Source organism: Trachymyrmex septentrionalis, unplaced genomic scaffold, assembly GCF_001594115.1.
Source record: "Trachymyrmex septentrionalis isolate Tsep2-gDNA-1 unplaced genomic scaffold, Tsep1.0 scaffold75, whole genome shotgun sequence".
NCBI classification, from domain to species: Eukaryota; Metazoa; Arthropoda; class Insecta; order Hymenoptera; family Formicidae; genus Trachymyrmex; species Trachymyrmex septentrionalis.
In genome coordinates, this window is record NW_017305938.1 from 1015051 (window position 1) to 1041630 (window position 26580).

At 34.3% G+C, this 26580-nt stretch overlaps 1 protein-coding gene across 1 annotated transcript in view; it reads left to right on the forward strand.

Moving 5' to 3' along the window:
* Positions 1–5930: 5930 nt before the first annotated feature.
* LOC108754060 (furin-like protease 1, isoforms 1/1-X/2) overlaps positions 5931–26580 on the forward strand; it is a 241322-nt gene continuing 220672 nt past the window's right edge. The window contains exons 1-2 of the mRNA XM_018496095.1: positions 5931–6244; positions 16661–18662. Coding sequence (XP_018351597.1) covers positions 18423–18662 — 240 coding nt within the window. The 5' untranslated portion in view covers positions 5931–6244; positions 16661–18422. The remainder of the gene's footprint in view (positions 6245–16660; positions 18663–26580) is intronic.

The following is a 26580-nucleotide window of genomic DNA, read 5'->3' on the forward strand; positions in this document are numbered from 1 at the left end:
TCTATGTCAATACTTGTGGCATTATTTTTTATTTGCAATCGCTTCAGTCCGTTACTTATTACTTATTCTTTTATATCATATATAAATTGCACTTAATAAGATTATTATTATTATTCTGCTATTATTTAAATATTTGCAAAATATTAAATTACTTTTGTTGATATACAATTTCTTTCCGATCTGTTCTCTTCAATTATTGCAACATATTATCGAATGGTAAAAAATTCTTTCTCGCAATATTTTGAACGTAATGAAATTCCTGGTAGCCAGAGCGTTGTTAAAAGAAAAGATTGAATTGTAATTACAAAATACAAGTCGGCAGCTGCATTTACAATAAAGACGACGAGAAATATCGAATTAATCGAAACTTCTGTTGAATGTAATTGGGGCGCGTTTTGCTACGAATGCGCAGATGCTCAGAAGATTTTCTTTGCAATACTTTATGTACGATTCATTATTGATTTAGCACTTGTCGGTCACAAAAAAAAAATATGAAAGGAAGTTCCGAATGAGATCCGATTAAACCGTTAATGGATTTTCTGTTGACAACAGACGCGATAGTCTCACTGATTATCTTTCATTCGTGACGAGAGATTGACGTTGTTCTTTTATTTAGGACGATCTTTAATTATATGTAATTATTGGCATGTCTTGAAATTTGCATAAAGTATATGTCTCAAGCATTATTTATTCATGAAAAACGTCGCTCAGGGATAATAGTCGCGCGATCGTCTGTGGAGTTTTCAAAAAATATATGGCACGCCAACGTACAGGTTTTCGCACTTTAGGCATCAATTATTCACGACAAATGCTACAAATATTAGAGGTCTGCTCAATAATTCTGGCAAAAAGCCTTATAATGTTAACTGTACATCCAGTCTCATTGTTATTTTACACGTAAATTCCTTCATATTGCCAACTAAGAGTCTGATAACTACTTAATATTATTATAGAATGTAAATGACACAAATCATAAAAGCGTGATATGTGTGAAATTTATTTTATATTATAATATTATATATATCTTTCTTTTGTATTATTTTATGTAAAAAAATTAATAAAAATTAATAAAAAAAAAAGAATTTACCGTAATCTATAATATTATCCAAATAGATTTTTATATTAATATTTAAAATCTGTTTATAATCTTTACAATTATTATAAAGTGTTCTTTCGAAGGCGCGTAAAAAACAGTGACAAAGAAAAAAGCTTTTTTACTGCACACTTTCGTATTATAATAACCAACCGATAAAGTATTGAATCGGAGGATCGATATCGCTTGACTTGCGAAGCACAAGATACCTGCTTAGAAAGGAGCCGATAACGAGAATATACGAGTATAATATCTTATCTATTGGATATCCGTATGTTCGCCGATAACGACAACGGTAGGAATTCTTTTCTATGTAACTATTTTTTTGTCAGCAATGTTACGAGCTGAGAAATTAAGGGCCGAATGGAGATACTCGTTCGAAAGAGAATCTCGAGAAAAGAGATTGCGTAGTTAGGCGCGAAAAATGATAAAGAGGAAAGAGAATTCTAAATTTTTACGGTGTAAGAATAATAGCAATGTAAATGGGAATTTTGAAAGAAACGTGAAAATCCAGGTCGCTAGGAAAATGGTCTTGCTCTGATATTTGATGAATTTGTTTTCGAAGCATTTCACCACGCATACAGTCGACTCTTGAGGAATAAAGGTTTCCTTATTGGTGAAAATATGATACGGATTCACGGTGCGCACATGAATAGAAAGAGAAAGAGAAACACAATTCCGCTGTAATCCTCGCAGATCTGTGTCGGCGTCTTATTTTGTACAATACATATGATACAACAGATATACTCGTACATAAAATACGCATACATATAAACAATAATATGCAATATATTAAGAGTATATCTTATTACAAAGCGCATATACGATTACATTAAGGAGAAATCATTTGTTCTCTCTGAGCTATAAACAACTATAAATATAAATCAGTTCATGTACACACTAATGGAAATATATTCAAGTAGACTAAGGTTTTAGTCAAGTAATTACAGTGCGGATTGCCTAAAGGCCCTGATTTAATTACTATTATTTATGTGATTTTATTATAAGGCATCTTAATATGGTTTTTTTATATTTTTTAATATAAATCAACTTGGTCACATTGAATTATATTGCTCCTTTATTTAAAAAATTGACATAACTCAAAAAACGTGATTTTTTTAGTTATTATAAATGAATTAAACAAACATTACCTTGTCATCAAATAATGATGAAATAATTTATAACTTCGTAAAAAATCGTCACAATTAAAAAAGGATTATTAAAATCGTAAAAATGGTTAAAACTCAAAAAAGATGGTTTTTTTTTATAAAACAAAAATGACGAAAGTGACATTCGATTATGCTAAGAGTATTTTTTTGCCAATATTATTTGATTAGTCAATAATTTTTTATCAACTTAAAAAATAGATTTTCATTTTTCTGGGGAACTTAATTTTTTTAGTTGTGTCACTTTTGAAGTAAGGGAACGATATATAATTCAGATTTTTCATAAAATTTTTTTACGCATCGATAACTTGCAAATTCTTTATTTAAAAGAATAATTTTAACAATACATTAAAATGTTAATTTTCAGAAATGAATCTATTACGATGGACTTATTAAGTACTTGATATATATTTGACGAACACATCACGAAGACGTCATTATTACTCCTTTTAGTGTTTTGTTTAGTCGTGTCGAGTCGTTACTTAAAGTGTTCCAAAACAGTACATAAAGTGCGGTCATAAAGATACATACATATAAATACACAAAGAAAATGGACGAAAGAAGTCCCAAGCAGCTCCGAAGGAGGAAGGAAGAATGAGTAATGTAACTTCCCATTTGCTTCATCGGAATGCGCGCTTGGTGCTTAACATTCGCATTCAATATTCGTTGCTTCTTTGTCGCCGGACCGCCTTTGCAGGGAAGGTAAACGAGATGGATATATCAGAATCGGAAAGTACGGAGGAGAAGTATATGGTTGGAAAGTTGCGGTGAGAGAAGGAGAAAGGGAAATGGTCTGTGTTAGAGATGATCAGCGGGAGAGGGAAAAAGAGTGAGAGAATAGAGAAGAGAGAAAAAGGTTACTAGTACTTGTATACATATACACGTACGTAGAGGAAGAATGAGAGAGAGAGAGAGAGAGAGAGAGAGAGGCAGAGAAGTGAGATGTAGGAGGGATATGCCGCAACCATCAGGACCGATCGAAAGTTCGCCGGCGCCCTTGTTCGGATTTCAAATACAGATAGAATTCAAGGCATCTTTCTCGGCCAATGTCTGCGTCTGATCCCGGAATGATGACGCGACCAGTGTACAGGTGGGATACAGAGCGCGGTTGCCGGAGTGGTCAGGCTGAGAGAGGAGCTGCTATCCGTTCCGGTGGCTGAAGGTTTTCACTGGAGTAGTATATATGCGAGTGTTTATGTATCTGAAAGAGAAGCTAAAGGAAAGGAAAATAAACGGAGGAGGTGGAAGAGATGGAAGAGAGCGTTCGTGCCGGAACTCCCAGGAATGTTCAGGTACTATAGCGCACCCTGTATTGAATTATATGATTGTGAAAGAAGAGATGTGACAATAAGTGCGTGTGCGGTAACGGATACGTTAACTGAGACCTCCGAGCAAAATGCACCGTGCAACATCACATATCACCAGTAATGAAATCAATAAACCATTTTAGTACGATGTGAACGTTAAACGCTGTGAACTATGACAGACAATTACCGAACATTGAGAAATTAGGATACTTAAATTAATAACTGATTTTGTAACTACGTATGGACGCGTTTAATATTCGCGATATCATTAATGATATTCGAGCGAAAGATAGATATTTTCAATAAAAGCAATTAAGCTATTGGCATAGGAAGCAAAACATAGAGTATATTTGCATAATTTAATTTTAAGATACAGAGTAAATGTTTTCGTCATTTCATTAGTTGGCATTAATAGTTGGTAGGTTAATCAAATTAACGCCAACTTTGACCTGGTTCCAAAATTTTCCTGCAGAAGTTTCCAAGTCTTGAATACGCTTCCTTATTCAATAATCTGTAGAATTATATCTGATATTAATAAACAACAAAAACTAAGCGTGATTCTTGATTGAGAATGTATGAGAGAAATTATTTTACTTCTTAAAATATTATTTTTCTTAATTCTTTCTTCTTAAATTTTTAGTTCATAATTATTACTTAATTATTACTTCTTAAAAATGTGTAAATCTCGATTGTTAAAATATATCGATTAGCAGTTGAATATACATTTTCGATAACGCAGCCAAAGTTAATTCATTGAATTAAAATAACTAAATGTTCTGATAAATACCGGAATAATATTGTTACTTTTTAATTATTGCTTCTCATAATTATTACTGTTTAACTATTATTTAATTATTATTTTTTAAAAATTTGTAAATCCCGATTGTTAAAATATATTAATTAGCATTTGAATATACATTTTCGTTAAATCAACAAATGTTAATTTATTGAATTAAGATAATGAAACAATGTGCTGATAAATACCGGAATAACGCACATCGATACCTATTTATTTATGTCTTTTCAGAGATTATGTAGGTTGCGTTAAAATATTTAGCCTGATAACTATAATTGTTTTGAAAAAGGAACAATACTAACCGCACATACACACCAAATAAACAATATTTCAAGGTTTCACAATATCAAGTCTGCATTTTGCAGATCAATAAATTGACTCTGTGCTCCGATGTATCCTGCAACTGTGAGCTGTCAGATATATCTTTATTTGCATTTTCCGTGAAGCCGGAACATTTGCGCGACATTATAGTAAAATGATTATTCCAATAAAGAAAGTGCGTTTTTCGATAAGAGATATATCGACGCGACGAAAAATAAAAATAAATTAACCGAACTGTATTACGAGTAAAAAAGTTTGGCCGCGTATATTTCGCCTATATTAAAACGCGCCGTTTAACCGGCGCGGCGCTGACCTACATATCTTTATTCGCATTTTTGTTTTTTCCCTGGTCAGCAAAAATTGTATTTTCCACAACTCGGAAATCGTTTTGAACTCGAAAAAAAAAAGGAGAACTTTTCGGCGAAGAAGTAAAGTGGCGTGGAAAACCGCGGTCGAAAATTGAATAAGAATAAAAAAAGTTGCGCTACAGAGAGGGGTAAATCAAAGAACGATCGAGGGATCGGGCAAAATGTGGAAACAAACGCATAAAGAAAATCAAAGCCATGGGTCTGGTTGTGCCATTACTCCGACACTGGCATCCGCCACGTCCGCTCGCTCATTCTCTCATCCGCCCTCTCGCTCGTGCTTTCATCTGGCGAACGATAGAAAGGGAGATCCCACGCGGTACACGTTGGCGCACCAGAGAGAGAGAGAGAGAGAGAGAGAGAGAGAGAGAGAGAGAGAGAGAGAGAGAGAGAGCGCGTAAGAGAGAGAGAAAGAGAGAGAGAGAGAGAGAGAGAGAGACTCGAGTAAAATCTGAGAGAAAGAGAGAGTGAGAAGAGAGAGCAAATGGCAGGGACCGAAGAGAGACGGGAGATCGAGGGAGATTGAGAGAGAACGATGAGAGATCGAGGGGATTTCGAGAGAGAGGAGATTCGAGAGAGATCGAAAGTACGTTGCGTAACGTGTGATAGACAAGAAAAGTTGCAGCGGGGGTGCTCCGAACCGTCGTTATGGTGGGGATGGATCGCGCGGTGCGGGTTGTGGGCGCGAAATGGTCGTTGGATGGGGGGGAGGCGCGAGAGGGAGGAAGGGAGAAAGGGAAGGGGAGGGATAGAATAGGCGCAAGCGAGAGAGAAATCGTGGACGGCGCGGTGGAGGGGGGGTCGGGGCGGGGAGAGAGGGGCGAGTAGAGGCGCGGAGCAACCGACCAACCGTCTACCAGTCAGTCATCCGTGCTTCGTCGTGCGAGTGAGATCGCGGCGGTACGCTCGCTCGGTGTGGTTACTCGCGCGCGCGCGACGGCGACGATTCGACGTCGTCGTCCAACAGTCTGCAGGTCGCCGGCGTGGACTGTTAACGCGGGACACGAGGACGCGGCGCGGATCGCGTCTCTCTTCTTCCTCGCGAATTACTTCGAAGGAAAGTACATACCTCGCTGGGTGTAGCAGCGGAGCCTTCGCTTCTAGTGCATCGCATCCTCTCCTCTTCCGCGTTCCTTCCTGAGGCGTGAATCTGAAGCAAAAGGGACCAGGTCGACAGCGATTTTCAAACGTGAAGGGTGAGTGCATATTTCATATGCGTTGGTGTCATTCGACGTGCCTCGCACGCGCTACTCCGATTGCGCGTCACGAGCCGACATGTGATCGTGTTCCTTTCGCTCTTGGCCGTCGAGATACGCGAATACCGTTAGGTGGCAACCTCTCTCCGAGGGACCCCCGTGAGAGACGCTTGAATATCGCAGACGAAAAGTTACTTGCCCCCGCGCCGTTCCGAGATCACAGCTGAGTTTCCATAGGAAATTGTCTCTCCGAGAACGGTTGCGAAGATGACGGTTACGTGATGTCGCGGGACACGAAGGTCAAGGACGCACGTTGAATGTATCGTGGGAAATTATTTTCAAACGGATGTATACCTACGTCTCTTGCCCTATGTGTTTACGTAGCTACCGTTCGCTCCGTTTTCGAAGTCACGAGACGTGCCTGACTTCAGACGAGTCACGTGTGGTGGCCTTCACGCGCGCGGGAACCGCGTTAATTTCAAATTTTAAACTAACGCGCGCGTACACGGTTTAAGTTATTTTTATGGGCTTTCTACAATAAAATAAGCCATTACCTTTCAATCTTGAGAAATTGACTAATCATGATCGATTATTCTTCTCACATTCGACCGTGATTGGTCAACTTCTCACGGATTGAGTTAGGTAATAGTTTACTGTAGAAAGCCCATTAGACTTAATTACTGTGTATCAGGATTGGGAAAGTTACATTATAAAAGTAACTTGTTACTGTTACCGTTCTTTTTTCCGAAGTTATCTTTATTGTTACTGATTTTAAAAAGTAATCATTATCGTTACTCAAAAAATAATAAAGTCATTAATTTCCGTTACTTTTTCATCGAATTTTGACTTCGTGTTTAGAGTGGCATCTAATTGTCTTGGTCACTTCTTCGATTAATGGCTCTTGTCTTCTATTTCTCTTTGAGGAGGCCAATACGGTCTTGGTCACTAATTGATCAATTTAGTACAAGATCTATAATGGTTAAAATAGTTGTGTTAATTGAAATGTGGTCAAATGTAACACTTACTTTTTCTGAAACTCGATTATGCACGTTCTATGTACAGTACCCTCTATAAGTTTGGAAACACATTACAAAAGTGCAATAAGTGTGATTTAAGAAAAAAAATTACATAATAAAATCGATATATTTTGTAAATAATTATTTAATTGAAAAAAGAAATGAAAGTATATATGCGTACATACGTTATTTATAATAACGTGCTATTAAACTATGGAATTTTCATTAAATCTGGCAATTCAAATCTGATTCTTCGGGGCCGTTTTGCAATTTTTATGGAGTCTGAAATCAATTTGCGACTCAAATAATTTACCACCTTTATCGAAATTGTTAAAACTACAATTAAACGAACTGTGATGTGTATATACTCGTACAACGCACGCAAGTACGACGTTGCAAAACAAGTGACAATATATAAATAATAAACCAAAGCGCGTAGTTCAACCTTGAGCGTTCCGATACTGTGAAATGATTGTTCGACATATTTTCGACATGTACAAGCTTATAGATGTTCTAGATAAAAATTTATACATTTTTGACGTATTTAAATCAAAAATATATGTATAGATCGCTGTCATGTAATAGATTTTCCTGTAAAACGTAGGGTGTTTTTAAATTTATGGAGGATACTGTACATATATTGTACGTGTAAAAAATAAAGATAAAGGTAACAATTATATTATTATTAAAAAAAATAACTACGTTATTATTAATGTTATAAATAAAGAAATGCAACGCAGTTATCCATTTACAAAAGTAATTGTAACGATAATGATGTTGCAAGTAATACATTACTTCTCAACGCTGCTGTGTACTTTTACCTATAATATGCAACTCTATTACGTTCAAAAGATATTCGGTATTCCCATTCACGTGTATCCAATTAATATTCAAAGGAATTTAAAATCGCTCGCAATTCTTAAACAGAATAATGAATAAGAAAGATAAATTGTGGTATGGCTTATAACGGTTTAGCTACATCTCTTATTTATTTATGTTTTTTTACTTATTTTTAACGAGAAATGTCGTTATTTTTAACAAATATGAATTTTTTATTTTTTATTTTTACTTTATATTATATATATGTGTGTGTGTGTGTGTGTGTGTGTGTGTGTGTGTGTGTGTGTGTGTGTGTGTGTGTGTGTGTGTGGGTGTGTGTGTGTATTTATTTTTATATGAATGTAATAAATATGCCTATAAAAGGTATTGTGTGTTATAAAAATATAGGATATCAGAATCTTTGGAAAAATTTTATTGATTTATTACAAAATATGTTATAAATAGCACAAGAAATATAGAAATGGAAAAAATCAGAGATATATTGCAGTCACAAAAATAGTTAATGTAGATATATACTATACTTTATTACGTACTCTGTGTCAGTATATTACAAATAGTCATATTCTTTATTACGAATTTTTGCAAAAAGCAATATACAAAAAAATGTAAATTTAAAGGTAATAAACAATTTAAGAAAAAAAGAAAATATAATTTTTAAGAGTTTAGCTAAAAATAAAATGAATAATTCTTGCAATTTTGATGCATTTTTACTTCAACGTTTATTACAGTTTTATTTCGAATTTCTACACAAAGCAATATTCAGAAATATAAAATTTAAAGGTAACGGACGAATACAAAAATCTAGATAATTTTTAAGGATTTAATTAAAAATCAAACGAGATTTTTTCAAATATATTTTTATTTTAATATTTGATACGGTTTATTACTAATTTTTATAGAAAGCAATAGATAAAATTATAAAATTTAAAAATAACAAACAAATACAAAAATAAAAAAAAATAATTTTGATAAAATGATTATATTTATTATGGATTATTTTTATTACATTTAGGGGGAAGTCGCCTATATCGTATCTCCTAACGTTTAATCAAAATTGTAATAAAAGTACTAAAGAGATCAGAATATTACTTACATTAAACTTTGGTTTATTGGTAATAAAACAAAACGATACTTTTACCAAAATAAACATTAAATTATTGTTTAAATTAGATTTAAAAAAGTAGCTTTTGGTACAATTTGGAGACCGGGTTATTAAATTATATCACCTAGTTCCTAGCAAACAAGCTGACATTGCTTATTGTCATTTTGACATTAAAATGACATCTTTAACGTCAAAATGACAGTAAATAACGTCAGTTTATTTACTGAGAAAATGAATAAAATTAATTTGAAAGTCATTTATTAATAAATCTATTTTTTATTTCAAACTGAGTATATATATATTTAAGTAGATATAATAAAAACTTTTCTATTATAAAAACAGAAATTAAATTCTATGTTTTTTAAATTCATTTAAGAAAACAAATTAAAAACAATACTTAAATTAATTTAAGCTATCATTGCACTATATTTCAGAATATTAAAATCTCAGATATTTTGAAAAAATAAATTTTAGAAATAAAAATCAATTACGGATTTTTCCACAATAGAAAAGATTTAATATAGAGACTTAATAGTTGATAAGTAATCACTTTCTTGAACGCTTATTTAAACAGTTTTGACAAATGTCAAGATTGTCACTACGGGTTTTGTGCAAACACTTACAGCACCTGATACACTGAATCCAGTCCACTGTAAGTCCTTTTTTATCTTTAAATATGAAGCGTCACTCTGAACATTAAGATGGTTGAACTATTATATATATTCATTTAAATAAATTAATTTCAGAAATGATAATTAAATGATGATTAAAGTAATGTATTTAACATAAACGGTCTTGTTTCTAATCTTTTTTTATCATAATATTAGTAACCTCCACATATTGCTCGCGTTATTAAAAATCATATCAGTACAATAAAGACTAGCGACAAGTACGATTTCAATCCCCAATTCCCTCTATTTCTACAAATTTACCAATAGCAACATAACTTGCAAATATTTTACTAATTTGATGCTATACTCGAAAAGAGTTTAAATTACAACCATGAAGAACACTATAATTCAATTACCTACCTTGTACTGATAACACCTAGATAAATTACCTACCAAACTTTGATCAGACACCAAACAAAATCAATTTTAAATGTCAATCGTAAACAGATGACTCGAAGACAAAAAAAAAGATAGTTCTTAATATCAGCGTCACAGTAGTGTCATTATCTCAAAAAAAAAATATTTTGTTTAGAAAATATAATGGAAGTACGATTTAACCATCGGTACGACTTAGCCAACTTCATCCTATTACGAATCGTTGCGAAAACCAATATAAAAAAGTATAAAATTTAACGAATAGAAAAAGGACAGATAATTTTTTAAAGGCTAAACTAAAAATAAAATGAATAATTTTTGTAATCTCAATACATTTTTATTTTTAGCATTTTAAATGATTTTTATTTAAAAAGTTAATTTCTTTTTATTAATTTATATAATACATATAATCCATGTGGGATATAAAAAATTTTTTAGCCTTTCTCTAAATGAAGGCATATTTCGTAAAAGCTATAACATCCCAAATTTGATATTTCGCGAGCATCGACGTATTAACTAGTTTCAATTAAACGTTCGGTCATCGAAAAATATTTCGTTTCTCCCGAGGGAGAACGTTGGGTGCCAATCGCTCCCGAGTTTCATGGAGCGATGTTAATTTGCAACGCGATGTTTACCGATCTCGAACGCGCAGTGGACCGAGAGAAAATAAATTCGCCTGCGAACGCGGGCATACCAATCTCTTTATTGCGGTCGCGCGTGTATTTTTCGGGATTCGCGGCATATACCATCAGGGTAAGTAATTTCGTCCGATTGCATTTGCCGAGGCTAAACGTTTCCGATCACGCCGTAGAGATTGCGAGCCTTTCTCGTGATTATTTGCATCTGGATATTGCATTGGTAGTATCGAACGTTTCGATATTACCGCGATTGTATCAAAGACGTATTCTCAGATAAATCCGTAGATGATTTTTATATATCTAATATAAGTTCCTTGGAAGCGTATTAAATATAGCTTACCAATAAATTTCGGATTTGATACCAAACTAAAATCCACTTGATATTATTACACCGAAAAATATTTCGTTTCTGCCGAGGGAGAAACGTTGGGTGCCAATCGCTCCCGAGTTTCATGGAGCGATGTTAATTTGTAATGCGATGTTTATCGATTGCGAAAAAATGTATTAAATTTTAAGAAATATTTGTTCGAATATATAGTATTAAATATTGATTAAATGTAAACATATAATATTTAATTTGGCACAAGAACCATTAATGTGATTTAAGTATCATTTTTTTATTCAGTAAAGATTTATTCATTTGTATTTGTTGTATTAAATGCGTAGTCGATATTACACACATTAAAATAAATATTTATTAAAATTTAGTGAATTTTTTTTACTGCGAAAATATCATATATTTTATTGATTCATGATACTGAAGCTTAATATACCACATGACTAAAATTGATTTAAATTCTGTAATTGGCTCCCGATTTGAATTCTCATGGGAAAAATTGTTTATGAGAAAATGCGTTTTCCACATCGTGAAATCTCGTGTATTTCAGTATCCTATTTTAACAAGGGGTTCGAATCGGTTGGTTTTTACTTGTGCTTGCACAGCATTTCCTCGTTACGATGAACTACGCTCATATCATAGTATTACCTCTGCAGTCTCTGACCCCGGTTTCCTGTTACAAGAACGACCTTGGCATCGCTCGGTTTCAACGGGATCGTTCTATCTCGGCGAATCGCAATTTATTTTCATTACAAAATCTCTGAATCTGAGCTTTAAATTAATTTCGTTGAATTCTCAATGAAAGGAACATATAAGTATAGCAACATTAAATTTATTAAGAGATCTTTATAACGAAACACGATATTTTTTTATGTGTGTCATCTGTCTACGATATGTTTGAAAGTAAATTAATAAAGCCAATAATATATAAATCATTTATGACTTTGTACGCATGGAATTTACACCAGACTGTATGTCTCCGACGATGTCGCTTCATTTTCATGTTCGTGATGCATTATCGATGAAGACGAGCGAAGTTACGCGTAATATCGTTTGTGATAGAACGGCCGTTTCGCTTTATGATATAGAACCGCTTCGCGTAATACTGAGATGCATATCAGCGTTACTGCTCCGTTATTTCGAGAACTAAAATCTGTAACGAGATATACCTTTCGTAGGTAGATTCATCTAGATTATTCCGTTAACAAAGCATCGCAAATACATATATTCGAAAAATAGTCCCATATATTCGCAATGTCCCAGAAATTGTCTGGAAAATATTATATTCTCCGTTCCGATCGCGTATCTCCATTACTGTCCATTAATAATCCGTGGCCAACCTACTATTTTTTGAACTGTTCCATTTGTTGACATTGTTTTAATATACCCGTGGGTTTCCGCTTTACTTCTATTAGCGTTCATAGTCATATGTAAAACACATTTAATTCTGTATCATGTCATGCGAAATGAAAAATTCAATACGAAATAACGCGATATCGCGCGATATGTAATTCTTATAAAAAATAAAAGAGTTTATGACAGACATTAATCCTCTTGAGTCCAAAAATGTGAAAAAAAATTCATTTTGAACGTTTTATGTTTGTCACAAAATTATCGAGATTGCTTATTCTTCGCTATTTATTTTGAATAATTGTTTTTCATTATTTATTTTTTAAATAATTTATTAAATTCTATTATGGTTTACATTAAATTAATGACTTGCATTAAATTTTTGGTGACAAAATCCAAGTTGGAATTGGAAAACGTAATATTTAGGATGTAATACGTATGCAACACACACAAGACGCTTAATACACAACGCTCTTTCAAATAAATACTTGTAGCTCCGAACTCAGTGAACTCCCGCGTCGATCGTTTTTGTTTGAAACCAACCGTCCAACTTTCGAATGGTGCACTATATCTTCATTACTCCTTGTTACATCGTATAATCGACTGTAAGACTTGATCTGTATAATGGTTTATTTTTGTAATTATAAAGCATAAATATAATTAAAACATTAGATGCAGTTAAAAAGTTTTTAGAGGTCTAAATTTTGTTTATGCATTACTTTTGTAATATCCGAATATATCGAGTTTATGTTAGTAATAATTATTAAATTTATGTTAACTCTCTTCAGCTATATTTTTACTCTTTTTGTTTGCAATCTGTATTTTTGTTCTATCCAAGTTTTTCTAAAATTTAGAAAAATTTAGAGTTACTTTTCAACATTTCTATTACATTATCAAATAGTTTTTTAATTTTACTGTTGAAATTTTTATTTAATAAAAATTGAAATTTAAACAAAAATGAAGAAGAAATTTAAAAATAAAATTTCGCTTGTATTTTAAAAGACTCAGATTGCAGACAGAGAGTTAAATTACTAATATATATATATATAATATAGTTTTTTAAATTTATGAAATAATTTCTCTTATTTACAAAATTATTATAGCTAATAATTGTAAAATAAGGAAAATAAATTAAAAGTTTTGAGTAAATATTATATATTGATATAAAAATTGGCGGAAAAGAATAATTATTAAGAGATAAATCGAGGGCATCTGAGGGCATTACGATATATAGATTTGGGGCATTACTGAGCATTATTGAGCATTACTTAAGTCTTAAAAGAATTATGTATTATAATAAACGTATGCATTACTATGACATTAATGGACATTACTAGGGCATTAATGTACATAAAAATTAAGCATTACTTGGGCAATGCTTGGGCATTACTGGGCATTGGTGTATACAATTTTGATCAGCGGTTTATCCTTCGTAATTAATATTATATTCTATTTAATATAATATTCTATTTAAAAGGGAATTGTCGATTGGATTAATTTTTTTTATTGATTTAATTCGCTAATTTCTATTAATTTGTCAATAATGTTGTTCTGGTGAAAATTTGATGTAGCTTATAAATTTCAAGCTAAAATGTTTTAAATAATCTTGAAATTAAGTTTCTGTGAAAGTAAAATTTTTATCTATTTCTGATTGATTTCTTAGTTTCTTCGTCTCTAGAATTAGAACACCGTGGGTCTTCCAGTTCAAGCTAGTAGTCAGGTAGAGCTTAGGTATTACTTTATAGTATCTAAGATGGGTTCGTGGAGATCATTTTCCAGCGTGAAGACGATTATATACCTGACGAAAGAGCTGCCAATCGTCTTGTCCGTTTTGGTTCGACCGCATTTTTAGTCAAGAGATTGAATTCGTTTTAAAAGAACGCTTCTTCTTTCGACGGGACTTATAACTCGACTTGATTGACCCTCCGTCCAGCTTCCCTCGAATGGCAGTTTTACCCTCTTTTATCTCGAAATTAAAAAGAGGGCCATTGCTGTCGTCTCGGCCGGTCGGTTGCGCCGGCTCAACTACGAAGAGGATAGAACGACAAAGAGAAGCCTGACACAAAGTGCGAGAGGATTGTGAAAGAAGGGAAAGGATGGTGTCAGAGATGAGGACAGGGGTAGTTGGATAGGACGCGAGTTGGCTTAAATTTAATTCATTTCTCTAGCAACCCTTTTCTATTCTCTCTTTATCACGACTCTGGCGAGACGAAAGGGAAGAGGGGTGAAACGAGGTTGGTGGAAGACCAACTCGCGAATGCAATTTCCTCGTGGCGCGAACTGAATGTTCCTGCGGGTTGCAACCGTCCAGGCGGACCAATGTTGAGTCCTTTTTCCGGAGGCTGACTCACTCGAAAAGTCCTTTGAACGTGACGATAATGTGAACTTACAGCACTATATTTTATGGAGATTTATATTTTACTAATAAAAGTTTATGAATAAAAAGCACTCAAGAGACTGTAGACATTAATTGAGCATGAGTTCTAATTCTAGATCTTGAGATAGATTTCGTTGAGATAGATTAAATTATTAGAATCTCGCATATTATTTGTAACTAAAATTATGAATGAAGCGCGTCAAGGAATATAAACTTTTGTTACGCTGCAGAGAAATTAAGTTGCAATGTCCTAATCATCAAATTGTCTTATGACAATATCATTTCATATATCTTTAAGTTTCTGTCGTTGATAAAGAGAAAAAAATAAGATGCAAAAGTTACAAGGGATCTGAAATAAGATTTAAATGAAATAGTTTAACTAAAGGGATTAATCGATTTGATTTTGATAGATAAGTAATGAATTAATATAATATTTTTGCAAGTGTTTTTGATTACCATCAAAATTGGAAAATGTTTTTGTAGTAGTATAAAATTGAAGAAAATTTACATTTATATCAGCTATATAAAAATACATAAATATACACACACACACACATACACACACACACACACACACACAATATAATTTAATAATGATTGAAGAGTGATGAATAAATAACGTTTTATATTATGAAATACGTTTTATAATACAAATAGAGAATTAATCTTGTTTTACGATGCGATTATTGTGACAATAATAATTGCAGTAAATGATTTGAAATGATAATTTTTGATGCGTTTGAAACGCAAGTTTTCTGCTTCCTGCTCAATCTACGATCACGATGGATAGTATCGTGTACGTGAATTATGTAGTGTAATGAAAGTTAAGTAAGAGCTTGGATACGATGATTAATTCGATGGTATGCCACGTTATAACGACGCTCTCATCAAAAATCATGTAACAACTGGCTTCCCATTCGATGTAATGCGGAATCGCCGAGCGGTTGTAAAATCAGCTCTAATCCATAACGGAGAATCAGGTCACGTTATGTGGCGAATGCAATTTCGTCGAGGCGAAACTATTCGTGCTGTAATCACCGTAAACCGACGTGGATTTTGCTAGGCTGAATCTTTTTTTTTCGGCATGAAAATGCTGACCAGGCCGAACGTTCTTCAAACGTGACATTAGTACAAAGCGTGAGTCCTTGGCGATGCGATGCATTGTTAACGAGAATAAGAATGGAGAATAATATTTCGAAATGCCAAGGGATGCACATAAATAATGTCTTTAAATAGGTTCGAATCCCTTTGTATTATACGTTTGCATATGTATACTTTAAACTGTTTTTGAACTGTTTCTCGAAATTAATTTTCCTCCAGTTTATAATTTTTAAAGTTCTTTGACGCTTGGAGTTAATATAAAAATTCATAAATTACAAAACTGACCAACTCAGGCTTTTAGCAAGCGTATATAATGTACACTAGCATCGCGTACCAGAACTTGCTTCGAAATTAATTTTCGCGATTATCAGGTACTTTAAGTAGTTGAACTGCGATTTTGCAAGTTTAAGTAGGATAAACTCGAGCATTATGGCCACACGAGAAAGATGATCGTAGGTTGTATATGTCTCCAACAATTACTAAATAGACCATTTTTAAAGTAATTTCGAAAGTCTGCGGCCATCTTACCCGAGTTTACTTTATCCGAAATCAACTAAGAGTTTTTGTTGGAAACTTGGACTAATCAATTTCTCTTAACATCGTTTGCAGCCCAAGACCCGTTCTAAAGCAAAGAGAGATCTAACTCAGCCAGGACCTTGGCGATACATCTCATCGTTCGTCTCCTGCGGTGCACCCAAGGGAACGATGCGGTGCTCGATGACGTGATCGACCTCTCGGTCAGCTACGCGCCGTGACCTCGTTCGAGTGGCTGGCCATTCACTTCTTCGTGACCGGGCATGATCGTAAATTCGAAGAGCACGACAAGACGCTGAAAGAAAATCGAGCATTTTCGTAGAAACGTACAGAATTTTCATGGAAGAGGCGGCCGTCTCTCGTGGCGTCAACTCGTTGACGTTCTCGAAAAGGGAGGATGTGCGAGAGGATATCAAGATCGTGAGGGCTTCTGTGTAACACACGAGGGATCGTGTACTAGGCAAAACGAAGGGCGAACGATTGAAATGCGCGAAAGGAGGATCTGACCAGATGCTTTGCTGACACCCGAAGAAACGGGCGTAAGAGGAGGAATTCTGGAGGTATGATAGACGCGTGAAGAACGGGAAGAACGCTGACGACGCTGCGCGAGTAATTGAGTCGTGTCGGCGAAAAATTCCAACGCCGGCGAAGTGCACGTTTCTTCTTCTGCTACACTCGGGAAGGAAACGAGGGAGGAGACAATCGAGAAGTACGAGAGATCCAGTAGCAAAACATTCATCTCGAGCTGAGGAAATGAAAGTACGGAGATATAAAAATCTTTAATAGGCGGACGTGACTATGAGAGTCAATGGACGAAAGTCAAGACGAAGATACGACACATCAGACTGTGCTTGAGATTTTTTTTATTGCCTGAGAGCAAAACGATTTGACGCAACAATCTGAGACAACCTGAGAAATCTGGGTGGCTAGCTCAGTTTGTTGAATAAAGTGAGAAATCTAGGAGGGAAGGCGATGACAAATCTCTCCGGTCTTGTCGAGACCCCCCCCGTGTGAATCTCAGGAGGCGTGCAGGAGGCGCGAGGCAAGGTCGCGTTGGATGTCCGCGCGGCGTGATTATCCGCGAATCGGCAAGGTCATACGGGATCGCCGCAGTGATCGCGCGCGACGGCGGACATCCGCGTTCGTGGCCGCGCACGCGACACTGTCATCACGAGAATCATTCCGTTGTCTTCCCCACTCGTCGGCGGCCACATGACTTGACGATTGCCTCTTTCTCCTCCCGCTGCTGCTCCTGCCCGTTGACCGAAGGCGGCGGCGGCAGTGGCGGCGACGACGTCACGGCGACGTCGACGTGGACGATAGCGACGAGGAGCCAACGGCTGACAACGGCGGTGTGGTGGAGGTCCGATACTTGAAACGAGTAACACGCGCCGTCGGCGATTCAGTCGTTCGCAAACGGTTGGTCCGCAGGTGCACGACGCGCGTGGGTGCCTGCGAGAAGCGCGTGGATGGGTGTGTGTGTGTGTACGTGAGTGCTCGCGTTTTCCTGGATCGTCGTCCGGACGGTGTACACGTGCGTGGTCCATAAAAGGGAGCGTCTCCCACACAGAGAAGACACGGAAAGAATCGACCGAGAAGAATCGCAGCAGGGAATAAGAAAGAGAGAAAAGGAGCAAACATAAAGTAGTCCTTTAGAGGCTGCACAGATCCTTCCTCTTCTTCGTTTCGGTAACCGTGGTGTGTCGTGACACAATCGTGGTGTTTGTCGTGGTGGCACGGTGTTACCGTCGTGTCACTGCTGCCCTGGCGAGCGGTGGCGACGGTGGCGGTGGTGTTGTTGGTGGAGATATATATATATATATATATATAGTAGTGGATGATAACTGTGGCTCGCGGGGGTGGCGAAACTGGAGCAGCCGGTGGCGATCGTCGTCGTCGGTGCAGCGGTGGAGCTATCATGTGCACGCGGCGGATTTTCGGACTGGCGGTCGTGGCCCTGCTGACTCTCGGCGGTCGAGCGCGCGCGTACACCAACCAGTGGGCGGCACACATCGATGGAGGAGAGAAGGTGGCCAGGCGAGTCGCCGAGGACTACGGATTTCGCTATTTGGGCAAGGTCAGTTCGCTATTTGAGCATCACGGGTCCCAGACCCGACGGGTCGATTGGGATTGGCGATCTCTCTTTCTTTCAATACAATAGTTTCCGCGATATCGTGCGCGGAATTTCTAGATTCCGTCATGGAAGACCTTTTGCACGACCGTAACGCGAATACGATTTTACGTTTTTTTCCTGAAACGAACATTTGCCGATACAGCTGCTTTCGATGGTAATTATTGTATTGGAATTGTTTAATTAATCGACCGTGATGAAATCGAACGGTTACGAGAGGAAATTATTGACGAGTAATGGGTATTATTAAAATGAGATTAATTGATCCAAATACGTTTTGGTTTACGCAATGCGATGGTTTCTTTTAGATTGTATATTAATAGAGAGAACACAATAAATTTAAATAAAATTAAGTATTAAATATTTCTAATTGAATCGTTGAAAATCGAAGTGCTGTAAGGTATGCGGCGGAATAAATATGAATGTGTTATTATCAAGGTGAATTGTACAATGCGCTTGAGATGAGATTTAATAGCACGTTCTTCCAAGTAAACAAACAATCAACGCCATTTAGTTCTAGCAGCTCGATTAGTACACAACGTTCAAGTTAAAATTACAAGATTTATCCACTTGACATTAATAGTTGCGATAAATTTAAATGCGAATTTGAGTTAGAGAATTATATTTTCATGTAGAATAACTCGACAATGTGGTGAGGGAAACCGCTTTGTACTTTAATTAACTTCTATTTCATTATTCATTCGTGAAGTTAAGAAGTGCAGAGATCGTTCAAATCGATCTCTTTTCATAAATTGGATATGCGAATTAATATTTAAAGAAGAAACACATGCTACGGTGAGCGGTTTAAATATGCAATTAACGATCCGCAAATACGTTTTCGTTGAATTTGTTCGCTGATATTAGCTCCGTTTCCAATACAGGTATTTTAAAGAGAGACGTAATCCTATTGAAAAAAGATATTTTAAAACGTTTTATAATCTTCAACATATCTTGATATTTTTATTTTGAAATCGAGAGATATATAGAGACTTATCCCTTTTCACTTCGGTAACATATTGGCCTCAAAGGAAACTTTCGTACTGTATGATAACGTTTGAAATCGAAATTGGCGGAGAGTTGAACTCAATACGTTTCCAACCGATAGATCTTCTCTGCTCCTGCAGAGTATCTGGTGGTATGATATCTATATTTTGCTATGAGTTAATAAACCTGTTAACTGCTAAATTGAAATCCTTATGGAGCTCTATTATCTCATTTAGTTTCGTTCATCGATACGATTCTCATTCCAAGTGAGTGCGATATTCTCATCATTTTCATTGGCAAAAAGATCTACAATATTATATAGAAAGTTCTATTTTTCCTACTTTTTTTCTTGAGGAACACACAACCGATTTTTAGTGGCACTTGATTTTTCATCACTTTTCGCGATTCATAGGAAACATGTCGATTTCGAAACGGACATCGAATCCATTGCCGTATTTTTCACGCCTTCTATGATCACAATGGAAAAATTTCCCGCTACTCGTTCATACCATTTCATCATGCTCTTTTTTTATCAGTCTGGCTATCAGCAGAGAGATCTATATAGTGCACTTCGTCGATCCGCTGTGTAATAATTCTTGGATTGTAATTTGTTCGGAAAATTATATAACTCCGTTCGGGAAAGAGAGATTCGGTATTTTTAGATTTCGATTTACATCTTTCTATGTATACGAAGCGGACGTGATCTCATTTTGGCACTTAATCAAACACATGCGAAAAACATGTGATAATTTCTCTTGGTTTGCTTTATAATATTTCGACTATGCGTGCGTGCGTACGTGCTGTAAGAGTATAGCATACACATCGGTTACGTGTTCTTCAAGAGAAAAAAGTAGGAAGAATAGAACTTTTCATATAATAGAGTTTTTGTCAAGAAAAATAACGAGAATATCGAACGCACTTAAAATAAGAATCGTATCGATGAACGAAACTAAATGAAAAATGAGATAATAATAGAGCTCCATAAGGATCGATTTCAATTTGACAGTTAATTTACAGGTTTACTAACTCATAGCAAAATACAGGTATCATACCAGATACAAGTATATTTTAAGAAAAAGATTTATGCACATAAAATGAAATTTATACACGTATAATATGCAGATTTTTAACAAGTATTATTTTTTAAAGGAATTAAAATATTAAAAACTCTCTCTATTAGATTATGTTCAATAAATGTGGACTTTTTTTAATTAAAAAGATTCGAATATTAGGTGATTCGATAAAATTTTTGCAGTATAATCGTACTTAGAATTGACCACAAAGCTTTTTTTATATTAAGCAATTACAATCCACTGTAATATCCGTGCTATCTATCAAACAAGATAACGATCCAATCCTGGATATACCCGACCCAAGATTCCTCGAGCCGATCGCTGACGTAAGTCTTGGTGACGTGTGCCTCTGTTTCAGTGACCGTGAAGGCCGCGATGTAGACTTTGTTGTCGCAGTTGTTATAGACGGAAATTAACCTCCGTGACAATCTCCTTTCTGCCTAAATAGCTCACGATGGAGAATCAAACTCGCTATCTTTGGTTTCCACGCCAGTTCTTCTTCAATCGGGCACAAACCGGGTAGACCGCGCCAATTGGGAAGACCGCGTGCATCGAACCACCGAAATGTTGATGAAATATCGCGTTCGCGATAAAGCGATCAAGTTAAAAATACCCTAAATTCTAAATGATCGAGCAAGTTCTTGTTGGAAACTTTTTTGATTTCTCAAATATAAGTTTACATTGCGCTTACATTGCGATTTTCTTTTCATTTATTAATCTTGGTATTGAATACGGTTTTGTCTTAAGAATAGAACCGGTTATGCTGTTGAAGGTAAAAGGATAAACATATGTCCTTGCTCTATTGTCCATTAACGAGTAGCGAGTTAACGCACTAACAAAATTAGTAGATAAATTGTTAAACAAAAAACTAAGTGCTTTGATTATCGCAATATTATTTACGTGAGAATTATTTTATATATTAAATAACATCTTATTAATATAGTTATTGCTAATATCTATAATGTATCTGCTAATATCTTAAAGTGGTTTACTTCGACGTATATGACTCTTGTGTAATTTTCCTAACAATAAAGCAGATATCTGTGCCTCGCGCTCATCCTGTTTCTTTTTGTAATTGTGGAGCGGCGAAATCCGACAAAGAGCCTGGTTTGTAATTACGCGCGTATATATTGATACTACGATTTTTAAGATCGAGTAGCAACAGGATGTTACAACTAAGGGGAGATAAGCGCGTATACATTTCACACATACATTTCATCGGCGCAAAAACTCATCCGTTTAATTTAGTCCACGAAAAATTTACATTATTTAAATAATTCGTTCGATCGCGTGTATTATTTTCTTTTTTTCTTTATTTATATTATTATTATTATTTTTTTTTAATGACACTCATGCGTAAAGCGCGCTCTTGTACACCGCTACTGTCGTAATCGGGTTTGATATTGTAATGCGATAAACAGAATTTTAAAACGAGAATTTACGGAATTGCGAAATTTTAGCTATATTAATCTCTCTTGCGGAACATGGAAACACACGGGTTTTCCGTGTGTGTCAGCTGTTCCGTTACGCGCCGAAGTGGCCTCGAATGTTTGTCGATTTAATTTTGCAAACGGCTACAATCACTTGCGAAACGCCGTATGATCGCGACCGTCCGTTTATGAACACCTCGATAATAGGACGAATACACATGCATATTGAATGCTCTTCTGGCATGGTATATTGATCTCTCATGTTGCTTTTCGTGAACTTCGTAATTTTCCGCGAATACCTTACATACGCTGAATATTTTTCAAGATAAAAGTAGCAACATGTATTACGCTGATTATGCAAAATATGCATTAAACATCCGAGCAGAACAATTCGTAAAAACAGAGGAAATATTGAGAAAATAATAAATATTGAAAAACTGAATATTATTTAACCGCTTACAGTTTCTCCATTTTACAGATGATTATGGTTATTTTTATTTATTATTGTTTTTCAAGTTAATGAGCTTCCATTTGATATACGTATACGTTTGCTATTGTTCCGGTATGTCTTTTTGGTATCTTTTTATCTCGATTTATTAGTTTAAACATATGTACTTAAAAGATAACACTATAATTCACATCGAATTAACGTTTCTAAGAAATGATGTAGTTTTAAATAGGTCACTTTGATAGATAAGCTATTTTTAATATTTTGATAAGCTTTTTATACTGGCTGTGTTCGCTTTGGCGTTCACAACGCTTTAAGCGTCGTTTCATCCTTGTTGTTTAGTATAATTAATAAAAATTCTAAATATTATAATAATTAATAAAAGTATTAAATATTAAACAAGGACAATTGATGCTCACAATCGCTGTAAGCGGCAAAGCGAACGCAGCCACTATGTTGAAGTGATGGCTCTTATTTCTCAATTCCACAATCCTTGAAAAAGTTGCGATATCAGGTCTTATCAAGCAGACAAATTTACGTTAATCTTTATTGCATATATCATCAAACATGGTGTAGTTGTTAAAATGGTTGGGAAATCAAAATGGTTTTTAAAGTTGGGAAATCTGTCGGGAATACCCTGTTTCTTAACATGTAAAAAGCTCGTATTAAAAAGCTGATAATTATTAATCCACATATTTACTTGTTGTAAAATTACATCTGATTTATAACGAGATAACAGTTTTTATTCTGTTTAAATTAATTTTATTATGATTCATTTTAATTATATTTTCTTAATATAAACATTTATATTTAAAGAGAATTTAATGTATATTAATTTGATTAATATTTATATTTAAAAAGGTTTAAATAACATAAATTTTTAGAAATTTTTTGAAGGAGTTTTGTTAATTTTCATATTAATTTATGCATTAATTGTAAATATATTAGAGCTTATTAATTGGATCGCAATAAATTTTTTAAAATTATTTCTGTGACAATTCTACTTCAAATTATGATGTGAAAATTTTGAAACTGCTAAACAGTTTAATCCATTTTTTAAATTTGCTGTTTTTATTTCTGTTTTTAAAATTATTATTTATTTTAATATATTTATTTAGATTCTTTACGTACGTTGTACGCGTCTCTTTGTCTAAAAAAATCTTTAAAATATATTAAATATTTTCTGTCTCTCTTTAAATTACTTTATAAAAATCTTAACCAGTAAATCTCGATAGATTTCAATCAATAGATAAAATTGGTAAGATACGATATAGATAGAATGGAATGATTCGTAAAGGGAAAACAATCACAAAGAGATTCTTTTCAACGATAAACTGAGCGACCATAGAAAGATTCGTCTGCTTTTTATGTTACTCCTAGAGTAACTCTCTTTCTTCGTTATATCTCGTATCAAAGACAAGAAAAATTCTCACAAAATGAGTATGTTTCAACCTGAATAAATAAAAGTTTTTTAAATTGCGAGACAACTTTTTCTCGAAATTTCGCCAATTTCTTTTTGCTTGGAATTTACAAAACTTTTTGTCGCTCCTGTTTTTGGGCTGGTAGTCTTTTGAAACATTTGTGTTGGACCTTTGTTAGATTTTACGTAATGATAAAAAGGGCTCTGCCGAGTTGCTCTTTTTAAAAGTAGAGAGGATATTTTTAGCATTTTGAAGATACCTAAAGTCTCAAAAATCTCTGAAACAACTTAGTTGTATCTTTATCGACATTGTCACCATGAATCTACTTGAGTTGCATTGTATTCCATAGCAGCATTTCTTCGACTTTGCTGGCAGTCAAAGTAAAGTAACACAAAGCGAAATAATAATTGTTACAGAATAGCAATATAATTGCCGAATAAAAAGTAATTTCTGTAGAATTTGCAAGAGATTCGGCTGATTGCAAGGTTTCTTTCTCGCGCGCGTGAGAAGGAAACTTTTTTTCGTTTCTTATTCACATAAAATTATATAATATTGATATCTTTTCTTCTGAACAATGTAACAATTTTGAATTATATACATTTTATTTGATATTAATATTTTGACATCTGAAGAAATTATATTTTTGTAATATATATTTCATATTTTAATTACATATACATTATATATATGTAATAATTTATCAAATATAAATTAATTCCTAAAGATTCCTTAATGATATAAAATGGTTGAATATAATAGGGCAATAGAAGTCAAGCACGGTAATTCTTGTGTAAACCAATACGGTTAACAAAACAACTTTAATAATAATTAATCCACTTACATGTTTTGGCTCACTTTTGAACCATCCTCAGAGACAATAGAATTTAAGTGTTTGCGATATGATAAATTTTTAGTGAGCTATCTTCTATTATTTTACAATAAATCGTTTTTGTTCCCAACAAATTTACCTTTTAATGATTTTGGTATATTTTAGATTGTTATTGGAGTTCGTTTTGTATTGTGGTTTCCGTTAATGGGGGGGTAGAGGTGGCTCACTGAAGTGGATTAGTTTGTGAAGGGATTTTTTGTGATTGTAACATCATGTTGTCTCTGAGGATGGTTCAAAAGTGAGCCGAAACATCTAAGTGGATTAATTATTATTAAAGTTGTTTTGTTAACCGTATTTGCACAAGAATTACCTGCTGCTTGATTCTTATTGCCCTGTTATATCTAATCATTTTGTAATAATTTACCAATTAATATTGACATTTTTTTTTAATTCCAAGTATTGATCTTGGAAAGAGAGATCCGACAATATTAGTGTTACCTTCAATTTTAATGTCTCTGTTACGCATTATGATTATTTGCCGAAAAAGTTTCATTTATCTGTCGCGTATTATATTGGTTTTATTTCTCGTTTTAATGCGCATTCTCGTTTTACCGCATTTAGTCCGATAGACGAACTGTACACATCAGTTTTCGTATAAACGTGATAGTCGAAATTCTAGCGGACAGTAACTGTCCGGGACTTTAAAACTAGTTAAAACTTGTCCGACGTGGACAAGAAATACGAGCCGTTCGTTCAAATTGCAACCGCGGATATCTAGCTACGTACGCTAATTTTGTCCGCGGTAAATGTGTTATAGGCCGTTATTAATTTATCGCTGTTATAACGGAGCTCGAACTGAACAGCTGTATGGCGGGACTACCATTACGTTGGTCTTCTCATCCCGAATTTTAACTACGAACCGATGTTGTTCACTTTAACGATGTTATGCACTAAATCTGTGAACATAGTTCATTACCTTTGTAATGCATTTAAATCGCTTGTCGGAGAAATCATAAACGATGTAATAGCCAGTAGAATCAATCCTGAACGTGAAAATATCCCATAATTTCATGTTTCGTCATTGGCGATTGACCGGAACGAAAAGATTGTGGTCATGCACTTTTTATAACGATTCAGCGTCTTTGTGATCGCTAAACTGTAAACAGATACTTTAAAGTTTATATCGTTAGGTTTTATTAAACTACGTGTTTTAAGATAATTTTTTTAACTTTGTGGAAAAAAATTTGATATTCGTATAATGGTAATATATGCTTTATGAAAATAACCAGAAAAGATAGAAAAGATATAGAAAAATTCTATTTTTGTTGAAAACATGGATTACATATTTTTCTTAAAATATCAGCTTTAACAAAAAGAAAAAGTTATATGTTTATTGTTTTGATTAAATTTTATATTCTTAAGGAAAATTATATATCTTTTAATTTTTTGATATATTTTCTTGGATTATGTATATAAAATTAATACTTTTATGTTACTGTTTTTAATAGATTTTTAATTATACGTAAATATATATATAGGTATATAAATAATTATAGGTATGTGTATATATGCACATAATAATAATAGCACTTTATAATTACAATATTTACGACATGCCGTAGCATATTTACGATCATAACAGGAAAATGCATTTCCTATTACTTGAACTCGAGATACAT